The 20041-nt window shown below is 35.7% G+C and overlaps 1 protein-coding gene across 2 annotated transcripts in view; it reads left to right on the top strand.

Annotated features, from left to right (window-relative positions):
- GABRB2 (gamma-aminobutyric acid type A receptor subunit beta2) overlaps positions 1-20041 on the top strand; it is a 142411-nt gene that overhangs the window by 106002 nt on the left and 16368 nt on the right. For both annotated transcript variants that reach the window (XM_069868973.1, XM_069868972.1), the window contains exons 7-9: positions 16425-16562; positions 17732-17884; positions 19004-19248. In XM_069868973.1, coding sequence (XP_069725074.1) covers positions 16425-16562; positions 17732-17884; positions 19004-19248 — 536 coding nt within the window. The remainder of the gene's footprint in view (positions 1-16424; positions 16563-17731; positions 17885-19003; positions 19249-20041) is intronic.

Here is a 20041-nt window from a genome sequence, read left to right as displayed (position 1 = left end):
GCAAAATTCCCCCTGAAATTTTAATTGGATTTCATATTCTTCACTGTATGCCATAAGTTAAGTGAGGCAGCTTTGTGCTGTAAATGGCTGCATTTAATTGATAGGTTACATAATCCTCTACCTCTAATACAGTGTCTTATAATTTCTGACTTGATTTTAGATTTATTAAGGCTGGTAGCTATAGTCCATGCAATCTTCATCAGACGAAACTCATTCTTGGTTTCTCTTCCCAAGTGGTTTTATTTGCTAGAAACTGTTTTAGAGAATAAACTCAAGGGAATGTACAGGTAGAACTGTAAAGTGTTTCCTTATTCCAAAAATAACCCACCAAATCCCAGCTTCATCCATACTGAAAATTGATTTTAAAAGCATATATAGTATGAAGACAGATTGTAGAATGTACTAAGCTGAATCATTTTTCTCGTGAGGTACACGTATTTTGGAAGTATGCTACCAATATTTCTCTATGTTTTAGACCATTCACAAGTTAGCACTTCATACCACACTATGGATTAATTTATTCATGCCTTAGATATATACTTAAACTGGATTTAGGTATCCATAGAGTCATAAACACTTTATAGTCTAGCAAAGCTGAAATTAAGGCAGACAGCTTGAGAGCAAAATTGTTTTCCTTGTTTTTTTTCCTAATATGCTTCTAATTAATTTTCATTTTTAAGATGGGCTATTCTTTGTTGCAATGCTTTCTTTTTTCCTCTCCCAAATTTGATTTGATTTTTTTGCTTTCCTGTAATTTAAGTGCTAGAATACTTCCATGATTTCCAAACTGGAATTAATTTTCCCTTCACAATGCCACTTTTCATATGATTTAGTTTCTAATGTTGTCTAGTGTTGTCGTGGTGGTAAAAGCAACTGTTATCAAGTACCCAGTGTTAGCCTGACGTTCTTTCTGATCACCTTTCTGAGCCGAAAGAAGTCTATTGGCAGATCCTCAACAACAGGTGTAAACCCTTGTGAGTTTATTGACAATCAACACTACCTGAGCATCTGCCACTGGATTGCTATCTGTTCTCAGAGAACAAATTCTTACTGCAGTTTCTGAGTTACCAATGGCTCTGAAATACTGACATATGGTAACTTTGCAGAACACAGATGATATAAATGCAATTTCTGATATACCTGCTCTTGGTAAAACTACGCACGCTTGAAATATTGTTCTCAAAAAAGTCAGTGAAAGTTCTTTTTCAAAGATGACATAATTCCTGAATATGCAGTTCAGGTGCAAATCCTCAGGAATTTTGACATCTTTCTTGATCTACTTAATATTCAAATTAAACAGAGCATGTCTGTAGCTAGGTGTATGTTTATATGTATGGTTCTATGCATTTGAGCATGTATTTGCACTGTTGAGTGACTAAACATTTCAAAATCTAGATGTTTAATAAGAAATATAGGATATGTTTGCATATGTTTTCAGAAAAATCTCTATTTCTTTTTTATCTATATTTTGCTGGTTTTAACATGTTACTTGCTACTTCGGCTATAAAATCTTTCAGTGTTGGTTTTATGTTAATTCCATGTCTTCAACTATTGACCTTTTCCTAGTACACTGATGATCCTACAGAAAATGTTAACAATATAGTGCTATTTTCCTTATTTAATGATGCATCAAGTACTTATAATGAACAGCATCTTGAATGCATTTGGGTTGGTGAAGAGGACAATAATTTAATCGCCGCACCATTGATTTTTATTTTATTTATTCTAATTAGGTTGGCAGGCTGCCTCCTATGTATATGGTTTCATCCAAAACCAAACCAACCAAAAAAAAAAGATTGGAAGGAAAGTTACGGTTAAATTGCTGTCAACTTAGCATTTAATACTATTAGTCCTTTTTCCCCTTTCTGTCCTAGTAAGCGTTCTACTGATGTTGATCTATTTTGTAATTTTATAATTGTGATTCTGCTATTGGAACTTGTTTTTGGTTTTGGTTTTTTTTATTGGTGATCTCCAGTAAGGCTGCAGGGAGAATTTAGAGTGTGCCTGAGGAGTTGCAGAGGCTGAGCACATAGCTTAAAGCTCAGTGGTGCATCCTCTCAGAATCCTACTCCTCACCATCCTGCCCTTGGGATTCAGGTATTTACTCTACTTGTATCACAGGAATATGGTGCTGTGTTTTTTCTGGAGTTGGGGATGACCTCTTTTGTGTTCGCATACATTTGTATTTATAGTACTTACAGTATTTACTGTTAGCCAGACAATTCCATCAAAATGAAGAGTCTAGCCTGTGTGGTTTCCAGTAAGGACTGTTTCACGTTTTGTATGTATCTTTACTAATAATTTCTAAACAGTGCTTTATTGTTAGGAGTTTTCGGACCTGAATTTTTTTTTTTGTTTCCTTGAAGAAAAGGTGTCCTATTTATTCCCCTTTCACTCAGCCGCATTTGTTGTTTCAGTATCCCTTAATACTATACAAAGAATCAGACTCAGTCTGTGTTTATATATGAGGGCTTAGTACAGGCATGGTAATGAAGTATTTCTTAGCCATTTTGGCCCTGTACACGCAAGCTGGATGTAATTACAGACCTTGTGCCCAGGAAAACACTGGGTTTAGAGCCATTCCACTCATCTAACGGCTTTATAAGATGTTCCAACTGACTGTTAAAAGCCACCTGGGGACAGTTCAGCTCTACAGTGTTCCCATTTATAACTTGTGACCAAGTGACATGATAAAGCTCTAACGAGACAGATCTGTATCTTCAACTCAGTGCCTTCCAAAAATACATGTTGCTTATTCCTAATTATTCTTTGCTATATGGGAGGCCTTTTATTCTAAGCTTTGGATCAGCTTTATACAATAATAGTAATAAACTATTTCCTAATAAATGCTACAGCTTGTATGTACTTATAATGTAAGCGGATTGCAGTAGTAATTCAAATATACAAAGTTGGGAGCACTATATATTGAACAGTAGCTTAATAAACGTGTTGACAAGGTAACTGTTGGGTAACTATGGCATTGATGTGCTCCTGGGTCCTAACAGCCTGCTGGAGCCTGAGGATGGTACAGAGCAGGGGAGGAATCCATTTTTCATGTTTATGATAACAGAACTCACTGAAACAAAGAAGTTTTCCCTGTGAATAATAATTTTCTGATTCATGAATCTCACAGACATGTACAGGATAACACTTTCCAAAGGAAGGAGAAAGCTAGAAAATAGGAATAAAAATGTAGATACTAGATTGTAGATTGTAAGGTTTTATTAGGACTGCCACTGCACAGGGCAGAAGGCAGTTTAAGCCCACAGGCACAGGTATGGAATACTGTGGGGTCATGTTAAGATACTGTCAAGTTACTCGATTTTTTTTTTTTTTTGTAGTTTGAAACAGAATTTGAGTCATAATTTCGTCAAGAATGAAGCTGTGCAGTTGTGTCAGAAATATATAATGATTATGAAGTACTAATAATATCATCTTCCATTGCTGCCTTGTGTATTATACATTATTGTATTATTCATGTGTTTTTCTCTTAGTTTTTTTGAAGGAAGGGTGTTTATTTCAAAGGCATGAGAGGTGAAGTCCACATGGGGCTTTCAGCATAGAGATGTAGTAGTGCTTTAACTTCTGTATTTGAGGTCATTTCCCTTTTATGTAAGCTAAAATATTGTACTGGGTTCTTTTTAATGAACATTTACATGCAGATATCCTGCTTTTCCAGCCCAAGAGGCAACCTTATGTAATACGTATTTGCATATTGACACAGTTACAATACTAGAGCTAGAGGAAACTACAATAAAAGTCAACAGCATGTGTTATAATTTACTTGCACGGAAAGTTCCCTTAAGGGTTAGTATTATCTTGTCTCAATCACATCTACTTCAAAAAATAAGCATAACCTCGAGCAATGCCTGGAGTCGATACTTAGAAGAAAATTGAATATTAGAAAAGTTATGGAAAGTTTTGTCAACTTAAAAACTTTTGAAATGTACCTGGGATACAAAACTAGAGGGGAATACAGGATACCAAGTGAAGCAGGGTATTTCTTATAGTGCAGTATTTAAGACGGCTTTATGGTACTTAAAAAGCCAAAACTTAAACTGGACTAGAGGCAGTGAAGTGTTCTGGTGGGGAGGATGTGAAAGGAGGGTGCTTCTGCCATGGATTTCACAGAAGGCAGCTGCTTAACAGCACGTTTGGGGCTCTGCAGGGTTACAGTGTTCTATGCCAGCTAAATGCAGAGAGATGAAGTAGATTCCTCTCTCCTTCTTTAGCTTTGTCCCATCTCCTGTTAAAACACTTCTACTTCCTGCTACCTTGTGCATACCTATCCACAACCATTAGCATCTTGTTACCCACCACGTAACTTTTCTTTGTATACCATTCCTAAAGCCTGGAGGGTTGGATGTCAAAATAATTTATTCTTGCCTCTTTCATCATCCTAGGAGAGTAGCTGGGATTCTGCCAACAAACCTGTGCTGTCTTTCCTGATATAGGTGTCACAACAGAGTTCCCTACAGAAAAGTTCTCTGAGCCTTGAGGCACGCAGCTCCCACTGAAATGTATTGAGAAGGCAGAAATTTGGGTTCTGATACCAACCAGGCTGTGTGAAGGACATCTAGGAATATTGCAGTTTTGAGCAAATATTGATGCAGTTTTAACAAGATTTGTGTCTATAATTAACATTCCTATAACGTTCCTGATACTGTGTAAATAATTCTCCATAGCAAAGGTACATGCAATTATCCTTGAAAAAGCTTTTGGAAGAGAGAGGAATTATCCAGATAGGAAAGTATATTAAGAAAAAGTTCCCCAATCTATATACACATATATATATGGACTTTAAAACAAGTCTTCACGATAACTTGCTCATTACTGAAGAAAATTATTTTTGTAAGCTCAGCTAAATGTTCAAAATGAACCTTATTTTTACATGCGTAAAAACATGGGATTTTTTATGTTCTAATGATATCTAGTTTTTATCAGGAACAGATTTTAGCATATTGTTGTTGGACAGTCAATGAGAGCCATGTTTGTATTCTTTCATGACCAGATCTTTACTTAAAAATAGAAGTGGTTCAGATAATATAAGGTCTTGCAGGTAAGGACAGGATAATATACCAGAACATTGCCTCACACCACATTGCAAGCTAACTTATCTTAATGAATATTTTTCTAAGTTGAACAAATATCGTGGGCACCAGACAGCAGGGGTTTCTTCTACATATTACGTTCTCCTTGTGGCCTTGGAATTTTAACAGGGCTATGGAACAATTAAGCAGAGTAGAGTATTAATGTTGTTTTATAAAAAGTGTTAAGGTTGGCAGATGTTGCTCATTTGTCTTTGGTTTCTTTTGTTGTTTTGTACATTAGCATTTGAAATGTTGGCTGATAGTGGGTTATTGGGAACTTAGATTTTTAAGACCAAATGTTTTAAGTTATTAAAAAATCATGCACATAATGCATTTATGCTCCTCTCTTCTAATTCCAGTTTTGAAGAGAACAACTCTTAAAACAGCAGAGTCTAACATATACAGGCTTCCAGTGAAGTCTTCTCTTAAGTAAGAGAATTGGGAGATTCATTTATGTATTAGAAAACAATATTTAATGACTGAGCCTCTTCAGCATTTCCAGAACATATGTAATTGTTTTGGAACACCAATTTTCCCCTGCATGAATTTCAAGTTGCATAGCAAAATGACGTAAAAGTGTAGGAATCAGCTCAAAACATGAGAATGATTATAGGTTGCCATGATAAAATTAATGGTAGGGTGCAAATATAAGTATTTGTTTTGCCTGTGTGATTTTTGTCCTTAATGAAAAGGTGGACAGAGAAAATAAATTATCTTTTACACCCACTCAGTGTGGATGTACATTTTACTGTAAAATTTCTATTCCTGGAACATGCTCTCTGCTTAAGAGTAGATGACAGGTGCTAAAGATAGTTTTCAAACATCAGAAACAGTCTTCGTTTTTATGTAAAAAGTTAGGGTTTAGGATATTTTTATCAATCTTCAAAACTAACTTTTTGGAATACAGTTGAGAAATTTGGTATATGTTTGCATCAAAGTACAAAAAATTGTTCCCTCTGCGCCCAAGTTGGATCTTTAATATTACGGAAAAAGATAACAGTACTTTTGAATTAAATCACTACTTATACATGTGCTTCATTTAAAAACATGTAAGAAATTTCGTATTTCATTCTTTGGTTGATGAGACTACCATGTAAAATCTGCTCCATTTTTAGCCATTTTGTAAGTATAGCCTTATTGATAAAAATGTTTCCTCAAATTTGCTCAGGTACACACAAGCACGGCACTAGAAACTTGCCAAGTGAAGGCTAAGCACAGGCTGAAGGGGGCTGATTAGGTTGAAGATACTGGCAGGTCTTCAAAACTGGTTGAAGAAATGTACTGTTGACAGAATGAGGGCATGGTAATAGCACAGGACCAGAATGATGGTTTTTACTGCCTCAGGTATTTGTGGCTTCTTTCTGCTCATTCAAAACAGCCGTTACTGACTTAAAGAGTCATAGAATCATAGAATAACCAGGTTGGAAGAGACCCACCGGATCATCGAGTCCAACCATTCCTATCAAAACACTTCTCATGGGTGATACTGCCCTCACTAATTTCAATAAGAATATCCAATTGATATGGGTTGCTTATGCAAAAAAATGTACTATAGGTCTTCTAAAAGATCAGTGGAGTCGATAATTTTTTATGCTGTACATGTGTAATTATTCACTCCCTTAGGAAACAGATCACCAGAACACCTCACAAATCCACTGAAAGTATTATGGACAAACAGTGCTCTTGTCCACCTGTTTGTTTATGGATTTTATATAATGATCCAATTGGTATTTAAGTGATGCATGGTTCATTTACTAAATTTTGTTCAGGTGAAAATTTTTAGCCCTGTACATTAATGAATGCACTTAACTATAATCCTTTTTACACTAGAGGGTTTTGGGTGTGGTGAAAGGTTGAAGTAGGCTTTTAGTAGTCTCTTGAATTTTTGAGATAATCCTTCAACATCTATATCACAGTTCAGCTTCATGGGAGGTGTACTTTATTTCTTTTTAAGGTTAAATTTAGTGAGCTAGGTGAAGCAAATGTTTCTCTGTAACCACTTTTCAATGCCAAAGCATGGGATTGAAGGTACTTATTCTTTTTATTTAATGTTGACTTGATTTCATGGTCTTAAATGTGGAAGAAAATAGTTATGAATGGTGCAACATTTTCTTAAATCTTGAAATGCAGTAAATATTTTATGTATTCACTTTGTTTATTGCTTTGGAAAAAAAGCCCATTGTCTGCTTATACCTGATTGCACTTGTCTTTTCAAAATTATTATTTTCCCTTGAGTTCTGTTCATTTTGTGATTCAATGGCATTGAAAGAGATCACTTAAGAATTGATGTATTCATTTCTATCATATTTACATCAGCTGCGGTCCACATATAAAGAGCAATTTGTTATTTCTGCCTAATTATTGCTTTCCTCAGCAACAATTTATATCATGCTCATGGTTTTATACTCTGTTTCCTATGGCATCTTTGAAGATTTGCTTTTATGAGAAGTGAAAGTAAGTTTCATAGTTCTCCTCTGTAGCTCATAATCAGACTGAGCTTGGAGAAAATAGGCCATTATACTGGATGTCTCACTATTCAGCTTCCCAGTGTTCTATCATACTCTACTTTTAATTAAAAATTAAACTAAGCTTTTGGTTTTATTCCCACTCATTAAAATGTCTCTTACATATAAGATAGATTCATCATGTTTAATATAGTTACTTGTGTGTTCAGAAACTCCCCTTTTATGTGCTGTGTTTGATAGGGAATTAATATTATTGCAGAATACTGATCTACTTTTTGTATTGTATAGGTTGAGGGATTGTTTTCTTTATAATTTTACTATTAGTGGAAGTGAGAAATAAGTATGTTTAGTGCTATGTTTATGTCAGCAACAGTTGCCACTTATGTTTTCAATCATAACATTTTCTTAGCGCCACCCATGCTACACTAAAATCCCCTTCAAAGATGATGCAGACTTAATCGATGTGGAAAACTGACATATCGTTGTCAACCTTCTCAGAAGAGGTCCACTGCTGATTGAAGTAAATGGGTGAGATAATACAAACTGTGACAGAACTGTGGGATAGGGTATTTCTAGGTATGGTACAAATTATACATGGTTACCTAACATTATTTGTTTCCCCACAGAAATCAGAGATGTGATTCTAATAGTGAGAGAAATCCCTGAACTTTAGATATTTAAAAAAATAGAAGTTTTATTATACATTATTGTGTCTGGGATATGCTTAATACATAAACATAGTACTTGTTCTGCAGGAAACACCAAGCACAAATGAATGATGGAGATCAGAAGAAAAAGATGAAGAGTGAAGAGCGTTTCTTGCATGTGATACGTGAATTCCCCCAGATCTGGGAAAAATTTGTACTCCAAGTTACACAGAGAAGCACCAGTGTGTAGCACTGCAGAGACTTGCACTGGCTGCTGTGATGGCCAGTTATTGCTAGAGTTTCAAAAGAATATAATTCTGATGGCACAGCATCTGCTTTGGGCTAATTAGGCATCGTTAGCTTCATACCACTAAGCACCACTGTGCTGCATGTACTCATCTCTCTGTTACGTGAGGAACACTTAGACTTGCAAGATCTCCACGATGTTGAATCCAGTAACTGTTCAGATCATTCATACTGGTGGAAGTAACTGAGCTTATGGAAACAGAAATATTGCAAGAAATTTCTAAGTTCCAGGAGCTAGAATGTTTTTGAATAATATTAAACTGATATAGTTCTCCCTCTCCTCCTAATCTGTCTTTCTTTTCCTAGAAGTATTGTAACAGTGGAAGTTTACTTATGAAAGCATTTTGTGAGAAGTGTCCTAAAGTGCAAATAATTTTCATTTAAATCATTGGGGAAAAAAACAGCAAAGTTATTTTAATAGATTATGCCAGGACACCTATTCTGTAAGGTACTAGGCTTACTGCAAGCAAGAATCAGCCTGAAGTGCCTACATGAAAATTAAACTTGGTTCTACTAACACCATGAAAAGCCTACTCTGAACCCTGGAATCAATTTGGTTATTTCACTTCTTTATCAAAACACCTTTTTAAATAGCTGTATACTGTCTTATATGGGTTACCGAGTAATGTATCTTTCTTCCCTTCTTTCTCCTCTCCATCCCACTCTTGCCAGTAAGAAACCATTTGTACAGCTTGAATATGATGTTTTTTTAGAATGTTACCAAGATAATCTAAAAATCAATACAGTTTCGCTGTAGTCAGAAAATTGTACATCCTTTCCTGTGTCCAAATCCTTAGAACCTTAGGGGAAAAAGTCTTTGAAGTGAAATGTGAAAACAAATTTAATGCTTTATGCAAAAGCCAGAATTTGGAGGGAGTGAGAAAATGGAGAAAGAAGCAAGTATGATGTGCTTTTTCCAGTTTCTCTGATGCCAAATGTGTTCAGCAGCACACAGACTCTGACTTTTCTTCTTCCCTTTGTATAAACCTATTGATTGCAGTGTGTGGTAACTTGTATTCTCCTCAGTTTTGAAGTTCTGTACAAATTCCAAGGCACTTCTTCTTCTTTCTGACTGTGTTTTCAAATTAATAAGTAGATGGCGAAGAATGCAGTGATGCAGTGAACCATGTTTGAGTGTTGTGAAGGGGGTGGGAATTTCAAAATATGTTTAGTATGTTATGATTTTATAAGTAATTTTGCTGTATACTCTTTGCAAATGCAAAACTGCTGAAGAAATTCTTGAAAATGGATAATTTGCTGGTTCTATGTTTAAAAATAAGTAAAATGCATTTATATTGCTACTAAATGTGTTCCATGATCTGTAATATAAACAGGATTATTTATTTAGTTACCCATTTTTGTATAGCATTCATCTCTTGGTACAGGGCCTGTAGGTGTCAGGTTTCTTAATTAGTCTCATAGTCTGTGGCCTGAATTTAAATAAATTAACATGTCTTAAGACTGTCAGCTAAGAATATTTTGTATATTCTTAATCAAAACAGTTTGGTATAGGTAGCCATCGGTTCTCTCCGTTTTATTTTGGTAAGCTACTATATTGTGAGTAGCTAGGCAAAGAAAATCGAATTGATAGCAGCAGAGATATTTAAGATTAAGTACCTTGGTACTCATTCTCTACCTATGAGTCCCTGGGTTTTTTATATTGTAAAATAATGTTGTGATTATTTTTCAAGAATGCTATGTGTGTAATGCAGCTTCAGTGTTCTCCACAACTTATATGCTATTCTTCTTCTAAATAGATGCTTTATAATAGTATTTGATACTTGCTGTAAGCTGAATTCTTATCTGTTTTGTGTTGGTGAGCAAAAAGTAAATACCTCAGGTGATCAGAAATATTGCGCAATGCCAGCTGAGCCTCCAGACCCACTGAGCAAGATTTTTTTTGAAGTGGCTAAATTGTTCTTCATTGTACTTCCATGCTGACAATGTCCAGAATGGCTGATAGAAGATGTAACTAGAGGGACACTTTATTGGATAACCTTGAGCAGACAGGGTTAGGATTAAGAAAGTTTCCAACAGGATCCTTTTGCCTCATTTCTTATGCTGAAATGGTTTTTCTTATCTCAGACGTGATGCTGATTGTACGCATGTGTTGCATGTTCCAGACATGCTCAGACATACTTGCTGATGGTTCAGAGCAGAGTGAGGTTGATGCGTGGCCTCAAAATCACCTCTATATTTTATCCTCATTTTCACTGGTTTGCCTGTTTATATTGGGTTTGTTTCCACAAATCAACAAATGTCTCTTTAGTCTCCAGGTGCTACTATAGTATTAGTAATACAGACCACTTTAATTCCTACGTACTATGCACACTGTAGATGTGTAGGTATCAATCTAAAATAAAGCCCAGGTGTCTTGTAAAAGCAAAAGAACTGTGAGGCAATGAATCCTGCTGATAAATCTTGAGGGTGTTAGTGAACTTGGCTTCTTTTTTTTCCATTGTGTGGTATTTCTGGTGACTCATGTTTCTAAATTTTCTCATTGCTTAGACAGTAATGCTGCAGATTTCATTTTAGGTTATTTGTATGTAAGGAATTTCAGAATTTTGACTTCTCTTAAATAGACCTGAAAAAATAGGCAGGTTTATAGTTTCTGTACAAAGAGGTTTTTATTTTATGTTCTACTAGTTGTTTATTTTTCTTCCTCAGTGCTTCATATTCTGTCATTCCTTGCAAGTACAGGGAGTGATAAACTCCCTGTCCATGTTAATGGCAGTTGAGACTGCTTTGCTTCTCTCATGGTTGGTGCCATATTACCAGGACAATGTATTGATTTGGTTGACTGCTGAAGTGTGATGCATGGCAGAAATGAGAAATTGAACTTTCTGCATGTGAAGTAAATAGTGCTGCTGCTCATATATAAATTATTTAGGGAGAAGCAATCAATCAGAATCTCTCTTCTGGCGCTACTATTTAACATGTAGTAAAACAACAGTGCTTTTACAATCTGAACCAAATAGTGTTTTCTGCTAAACTCAGATTCTTTCAAAAATGACTTGCAGCATTTTTGGGTTTAGTGTGCTTTACTTTCTGCATTACCAGCACGATCCGATAATTCAGAAATATTGAGTTGACATTGATTAATTCGGCCTCTTTTTTGGTTTTGGGGTTTTTTTTTTGTCAAGAGCCACAAATTATTCTTTTTAGGCTGTCTATTACTACTGTAAATTGGTAGGTCTTTAAATAACTTTCACTTATAAGTAGAATTGTTTTGAGTTCCAAATACCTGCAGGTGGAGATTATAATTGCCGTATGTAATTGGACTTCAATATCTGTAAAACATCCACTGGAGATATAATAGGCCCATTCTCTCTTCTGGCAGATGTTCTGTGGATATTAGACTTATATCCAGTTATATTTGGGTACTTTAGCAGTACACAATATCATTAATTTACAGATGACTGCAACATTCTTGTCTCCCGTTCTCCGTGTTAGGAAATGAATGGGGTAATTATCCATCTTGGAAAGAGAGAAGTATTTTAATGAAAGCTCGAAGACATCACTTGAACTACTTGTTATCCATACCAGCTAACAAGTCTTATCATTCAGTGTCAAAAGTTTCAGCTTAGTGTTTCCCCAGCACCATATGCAGCAGGGAGTTCAAATGTTTGGGTGTGATTTGTGAAGTAGTTCTTGATATTTGCTTAGTATTAAGATTGTGGGAATACAGGGAGAAGCTTAACCACATCTTCCTGATAGAATGGTAACACTGGTGCTTTTGGCAGTCTGCTGGAATGTAAATCCTAGAGTTTTTTCCTCTGTGAACGCTGGTGTGATTAGACGGATCAAGGCCAAACCATGTGTAGGCAGTAGGGCAGAAAAGATCTACTAACAGATGTTCTAACAAATAAAACATACATTATTGTATTTTCTCTTACATAAAAAGTGGGTTTTTTTCTTGCTCTAAATTATTTTAGTATTTATTTTGTCTGAGAGAATAATAAAATACTGATTAGCTATGAAGTTTCGTAGTTAAATTATCTCAAAACTAAATAAATTAACTTGATTAATCCCATTAAGTTCAGTAAATGGTAGTTGAATCCAGAACTTGCTGTTGGAGGGCATGGTAAATTTGAGGTAGAACATCATACTCAACAGTATCATGAGGAATGATTTTTTTTTTTTAAATAACATAGCCAACTTATTAATTTTTCTTTATTTTATTTTGGATTTTATATTGGTTTTGTCTCTGGAAGCCTAGAGTGAGACTTGACAAATATAAAGTGGTGACAGACAAGGAAACATGAGTAAGCTGTCCTCCTTTTTTCTGAAGATAGACTCGTGACCAGAAAAGTAAAAGATATAATGACGATTTGATGGATTTCATGTCTGCAGAAATTGCATGTTTCTCATACATTGTAATCCTTGGTAAAATGACCAAAGAATTTACTGCACTGAATGAAGGATTTGTGCTTCCCACCAATACTGAAACAAATGTGTTCCCTTTAAATGTCTTGTTGAAGTGGGCCTGTCTTGCTGTGAACACAGTCATTAACAGCCTCCATCCATGTAGCACTGATCTTCCTGTAAAGAGGACCTTTGAAAGCAAATGAAGCATATCTAGTGGTACTTAAAATCTGGTATCCTGCAGAGAATAGGAACAACTTACCAACAGCCAGTGCTAACAGTAATTTCCCTTCCTGTCAAACAACTGCTTCTCTACTGGGAGAAGGTGCATCAACATATGGAATCATCCTATGTACATCGCTAAAAGGGCAGAGACTTCTTTCCATGCAGTATTTGGCAACATGACAACTGCTTTTGTTATTTGGAGATTCAGATGGTAAGTAACAGTCTGTTTGCTGGAATACATCTTCTACAGATATCCACTGGAGAACCAAAGGATGAGGCCAGGCAGGATGAGGCATTCAAACCCACAGCCCAGGGAAGAGGAGAGGAATTACTGAGGTGTTTCATTAACAGTATCAGTCAGAACTTGATACAAACTTTTACTACAAGAAGTAATAAGCATAAAAAAGCTAAATTAAAGATGACACTATATTTCCAAAGGTTTTCAAGTTGAATTTCACAACTCAAGTCTGTTAGTTCTGAAACTATAATATTCTCAGTTATGTGGCTAAATACTAGTATTCCTCATTTTAGACATGCTGCAGTACTTAAAGGTTATTTCAGAAGGAAAGAAAGTTTTCAAGTATTGGGCTCTTCCATTTTTTACTTTTTTTTATCTTTATGTTGTGGGAGAAATAGAACAAGTTTAGTGGTAGAAATGAGAGAGAGGGAGAGCAGCTCTCATGTAACTAGGCAGTTTCAGAAAATCGTAATTAAGCAGCAAGATACATTGTTGCCTCATGAGAACAAAACTATTCCAGTTTCCTGGGTAAGTCTGTTATTTGAGTCTTTTGGGGTAATTTAATTGATGCTACAGAATGATTCAAAATTAGTTCTAGCAACAGTCTTGGCTGAAGGAAGGATGCCTCGCTTAGCCATTGGAAATCATTGTGCTAAAACTATTTTTATCTCTAAATGCAGCATTTCTTGGTCAACATGCAACAATTTTGTGCTGTAAATATCATCTGAGTCAATTCTATGTGGAGTGATAAAAGTTTTCCTGTGCAAAGTTGCAGTAAGCAAAAAACAATGTTTAATCATATGTTTGTCTTCATGAGACAGCTTCAAAGCTTGTGAGTCGTGAGGATTAAAAATGCAGATTTTAACGTATATTGTATCACAAAGTGTATAAGAAGCAACAGTTAGGTGGTGGTGTCATGGTTAATGCCTGTTTGATTAGGGAGTACTTTTACTGACAAAGAGCAGTGATCTTAGCTCTTTTTCATAGCTCTCATGTTTTAAACAGAACAGGTAACATCCAGTAAATGCAAAGATTACATTATCTATGAGATTCTTTGTTTGACAGAAAATCGGTATGGAGGAATTTAGCCAATTTCTTTAATGTCACTATACAAGCGGAGGAGGGAAGCTAAATGTTATGGGAAGTTATTAGTCGATATTCAGTTATTCCTTCAATGAATCTTGGTGAAACAAGAGAGAAAGGTTGAGGGGGAACAAATCCGTGACCATTGACGTAACTATTTGTTGATGTGAATTTAAACTCTGTTTAGTAGTTATGGGTATGTCAAACGCATCTCAAGTTTTACATTGTACAGACTTTTTTCCCTTAACTTTTGAAACTTTAGAAGATACAAGCTTCCTTTTTCTTTGTTGATGTCATTGGGTAGAGCTGGTGAACTTTCAGGAAAGTGGAAAGATGGGGAAGAACTTATTTAATCGAAATTTTTAAAAAATCTATTCTTTCATTAGTTTTGTTGTCAGTGTCAGCAACTTTGAAAGAAGAGCAGGTTCCATCTTGAATTCTTGATGAGCTGTCCAAAACCTGCCCTGTATGAGGGAGATGGCTATGATTCCTTAAATTAGTTTTCGATTTTCTGCCCTCAGACTACTTTAGATTTGCTGCTAGCCCCATGAAGAGCAGAATGAGAGAGTTGTGTCTGGGATTGCTATCAATATATTATAAGAGTGTAACTACTAAAATACTTGAAAACTTTCTGTATGTTGGATATAGTCTTATGGTTGTTTCAGTGTTTTTACAGATTGTTGGGTTCATATCTTCAGACTTACTTGCCTTCTCTGCTGCTTTACACCTGGATTATACTTGGATTATCAAAAATTGATGATGCATGGAGACAGTTTTATAGTTTCTCGGTTATCACAAAATGCATTATCTGCATTACTTCTTGAAATTAAGTGCTATTTGAGCTCTCCAAAATGGTGGTTCATATAATTTTGTCCTTTGTCTGTGGGTGAGAACTTAAAATCAAGGTCAAATATATATAATTTTGTTATGTTAGTTTCCCAAAAGGTCATAGTCATTATTATACCTCTGAACTGTCTTCTTTATTTTCAATTTTCAGCAATGAAAGCCCATAAAAGGCTACAAACATTCATGGATGTCTTATTTCCTGGTTTAGTAGCAGATTTATTTCTGTTGTCTACTGCTCAGTTCTGTATACCAACTCTAGAGTGTGCAAGCTAGCTCAGCTGCCATTTGGCCGTCTCAGATTCATATTTCATGCATGTATTTTATGACTGTGTGAACACGTTCTGTCTTTTGGGGTTTTTTGTGGGTGGTAGGATTTTTTTTATTTGGTTGGGGTTTTTTTCCTGGGTGCTTTTTTGCCATCCAGAGCAATGGCTACAGTTACATCAGCTACAGTTACATCAGCTACAGTTACTTTTTACAAGAGCCCAATGAATATGGCTGTCTTTATTGCATTTAAGCTATTATCAGAAAAAATGTTTTCCAAGTAAGATCTAAATGGTTTTGAACTAAAGTTTGTTCTTTCCATCTGTAATCAGATTATGAACTGCATAGCACAGAGAAGAAAGATGACAAGATAACTGTACACTGTACTTGTCTCTTACCGATTTTACTCTCACTCTCCTCTTTCCGATGCTGATCGTGGTGCACAAGACAGAGAAGCATCTCTTCCAAGCCTCACTTGATGCCCCCGGTCATGTTTCTGTTACCAGTACTGATGTTTCAGCCCAGGGGCTGAAGTTACAGCATAACCCACACTGTTTTATCCAGCCTTGGAATCAGAAGTTACCTTAAACTGAATGTACAGTTACCATTTATATATAGGAAATGTGTAGTCTTAATTTGTTATTAAAGGTTTGCTTTATGAATATATTGATATAATATTCCTTTAAAAAAAACAAAGATTAAAATACGCCTAGGATTGCCATTTGAAATTCTATTTAGAATTACTTGTGTCTGCCTGTATGTTTGTATCTATTGTGTTATTAATGGTTTAGTTTTAGAAATAGATTTGAAATTCTTTTCTGAGTTAATACTCTGGTGTCTTCTCCCTCTTGTCAGAAGTGATGTGGTTCTTAACTGTTTACTCCTGTTTTTATAGATGGCTATACAACCGATGACATTGAATTTTACTGGCGTGGGGGTGATAATGCAGTCACAGGAGTGACAAAGATTGAACTGCCACAGTTCTCCATTGTAGACTACAAGCTTATCACCAAGAATGTTGTTTTCTCTACAGGTTCGTGGAGGGGAAGCTAAAAAGGGAATTCACTGGGAAGACTTTTAGGAACAGGTTAATTCTTAACATGCATTTCAGGATCTGAGCGAGAATTTTAGCAACAGGAATAAATTAGAGCAGCAACTGTGAATTTTGAAAGGAGCAGGTTTTATTACAGCTTTCACAGTGTAAAGTCATCACTTATTAACATATGAAGAGGATACAGTAGTCTTGTCATGTTAAGGTTCCGTCAAATAAGCTGTATTTTCTGTTTTCCTATGAAAACTGATTAAGCCACTTATACACCTCAGCACCCTAAGCCCAACAAGAAGTAATCCAGCCTGTAGGAAATATAGGAACCTTTCTACCTCTATTTCTAGATGTTCCTTGTGCCAAGCTCTGACTAATTATTTTGTCTTTGCTGTAAAACGTTTAAAATCCTTGTTCTACAGGATGTGTTGTTTAGCCTATGCTAGCAAGCATATGACATTCTGAAAGCTGAAAAGATGCTTTGTGTGGAGGAGTAGCAAATAAGATAAAATAAAAAGCAAAACAAGAAACAACTAGAACATTTCAGTAGCATATTAAACCACTCAAAAGAGACTAGTCAGGTCAGGCTATTACTATGTGGTTTTCTCTACCTACTCGAGAAAGCTGCTAGGTGTATTAAAAAAAAATAATCTTCAAAGCCTGCTTTATTGATATGGATAGAAATCATCTTTGGAGGAGCATAGAAAGACATTGTGCATCCCAAATTTTTCAAAACCAAACAGAAATGGGACTTGAATAACGATGTCTAGCCCCTATTTCAACACGTATTTCATACACGAAAGTATTTCTGGTGTCCAGTGACAAAGGGCAAATGTTGCATTGCTTGGTGAGAAGGTTAGAATAAGGATTACACAAGTAGGCACAGCTTGTCAGGAAAGAAAAAGCCTTTCTATAAGAATTTGCTGCTCTCAGATGTATGTGGCTGTTGATTGTTACCAGCAGATATGCACTTAGAGCATCCTTGTACCCCTAGATTAGTTAATCCCAGTTCTTGGTAGAAATTCTGCACCTGATTATCCTGGATCTTTTAACTCTTTGCATACTCTGTATTGCATGAAACAATAAAACCAAAATGAAAGAAAAATGGATTTGGGCTTTACAACAAGTTAGTTATGGCCGTACCAACTATTCTCTTTTAGGTGCCTACCCAAGACTGTCTCTCAGCTTTAAACTTAAGAGAAACATTGGTTACTTCATTCTGCAGACCTACATGCCTTCTATTCTGATCACTATCCTGTCCTGGGTTTCCTTCTGGATTAATTATGATGCTTCAGCTGCAAGAGTTGCTTTAGGTAGGCGTTTTTACACATCTCATGCAGTGTGCATTAGCTGAATGCTTTTTCTTGCTTCTGGCCTAGTGGATAGTGCATGATTTGAAAATCAAATCTCTTAGATCTTTTTATGTCTAGCTTGTTAAGCTTTGTATTATTCAAATCAGCATTTAAATAATCACAATTTAAATAAAAATTAAAGTGATTTCATGTCTGAGTTAGCTAACTGTATAATCATTAGAATTAGCCTAATTGTCTCAATGTTTTCTGTTGTTGTTTTACTGCTTTTTCTTCTCCAAAGAGAGTGCACTTAGTTTGTTTTTTGCCCATGGCAGTCCAGAGTACACATACAACACTGTGTTATGGATTAGAAATTGTTTTTCCTCTCAGGTATGAATTAAATAAGGTTTTAACTAGGGTTGCATAGCAAACTTCTGAAATTGATTATGTTTTTCCTTACTGTTACCTTACATTCTAAAAGAAAACCCGTTTCCCTAATTAATCTCTAGAGCACTTTTATATCTCATTATTTACCCCGTGCATGTTTGTTTATACTGTGCCCCTTGTCAGAGGATGTAAGCATGTTACAGAAATAAATATGATTATTACCATTTTTTTTATAAATTGGACAGATTCCTGCCACTACAGCCCTCATATAGGTAAAATAAGTAAATCATAATAAAAGATGCAATTGAGAATTTGATATTTTAACTTTATAGACTACTGTCTGAGTGTTACAATGCCTTTCTGTGTAGTGTTTTCCCATAAGAATTCAAGACTGCAGGCATCCTGAAAATGATAGAGAAAAGCAAGATAACAGTGACTCTAGGCTGGTAGTTTTAACTGAGACTAGTTAGGGAAGGATACAGTTTAGCTAGTTAAAAACATACTCATAGAGTCCAACTACGGGGTTTTCTTGTTTGTTTGAATGCAATTTATTAAAGATGTAGTCTTTTTTGCTGTACAAAAAATTGAAAGCTAAGATATGGAATATAGACAGAAGTTGAGGGCAGGGTTTTTTTTCCACTGAGAAAAAATATCTCCTAGAATTTCCCAGCTCTAGCTTTTCAATATTATGAGCTGTTATGGTAGAAAATTAAAATTAATTCAATCAGTAGACTTACCAATTCTTTTTTCCAGGAATCACAACTGTGCTCACAATGACAACAATAAACACCCATCTTCGAGAGACTCTTCCCAAAATTCCATATGTGAAAGCCATTGACATGTACCTTATGGGATGTTTTGTCTTCGTTTTCATGGCTCTGCTGGAGTATGCATTGGTCAACTACATCTTCTTTGGCAGGGGACCTCAACGTCAAAAGAAGGCGGCAGAAAAAGCTGCCAGTGCCAACAATGAGAAGTTGCGAATGGATGTCAATAAGGTAAATTGAAATGGGGGTATATTTTTAGCATTGCTACAGGAAGGCAGACTTTTGCTTCTGCCATGCAGAGCTTTAAAATGTAATTTCATGTCGAATATGAGTGGAGTGGGATTATTATGATCTTGTCTTAGCTCTGCACCTCAGCAAGGAATGCTGCCCTCTAGCCCGGAGAGCTGAACGATGATTATCTAAAGCACGTGCTCAGTTAAGCTGTACTGTGAGATGTTTTCTAAGTCAGGATGTAGAGTTAAAGGAACAAATCCAAAATGATGGCTATAGCTGATAGTCTAGTAAGAGCTGTATGGAAAGCTGGAAAATAAACCTAAATTTAATCTACTTTCCTAAATCTTTCAGCTGACCTGGATGAGAAATATTTGCTACAGAAGTGTTTGAAATCTTTAGAAGTTCGTATATTTTCAACATACGGTGGCCCAGGACACTGCTGAGACTAACTCAGAAACTGTTCAGAAATAAAGCATCAGCTTGCTGTGTGCTTAATTTTGGATCTAAAAATGGTCTCCTGTGGCTGGAGAATTGAGGCAGAACATACATTTGCCAAGGTACACACTTCTGGAAGAGATATCCATTATGCTTAATGAAAAGGGAGCACTTATCATAATGCATTTGTCATTTTTCACTCTGACCGTTTTGGATTAGTTTCACACAGTGGCAAATCTGGGCTGAATGCTAGAATGTACTCAGTGCGAAATGTATAAACTTTCATACACATGCAAAATTAGAAAGTTAAATAAAGCTAATGTTTGGGATTTATTTTGGCATGGGAAGCTTTTTG

Source organism: Phaenicophaeus curvirostris, chromosome 15, assembly GCF_032191515.1.
Source record: "Phaenicophaeus curvirostris isolate KB17595 chromosome 15, BPBGC_Pcur_1.0, whole genome shotgun sequence".
Classification (NCBI taxonomy): Eukaryota; Metazoa; Chordata; class Aves; order Cuculiformes; family Cuculidae; genus Phaenicophaeus; species Phaenicophaeus curvirostris.
This window is presented reverse-complemented; position numbering and strand designations above follow the sequence as displayed.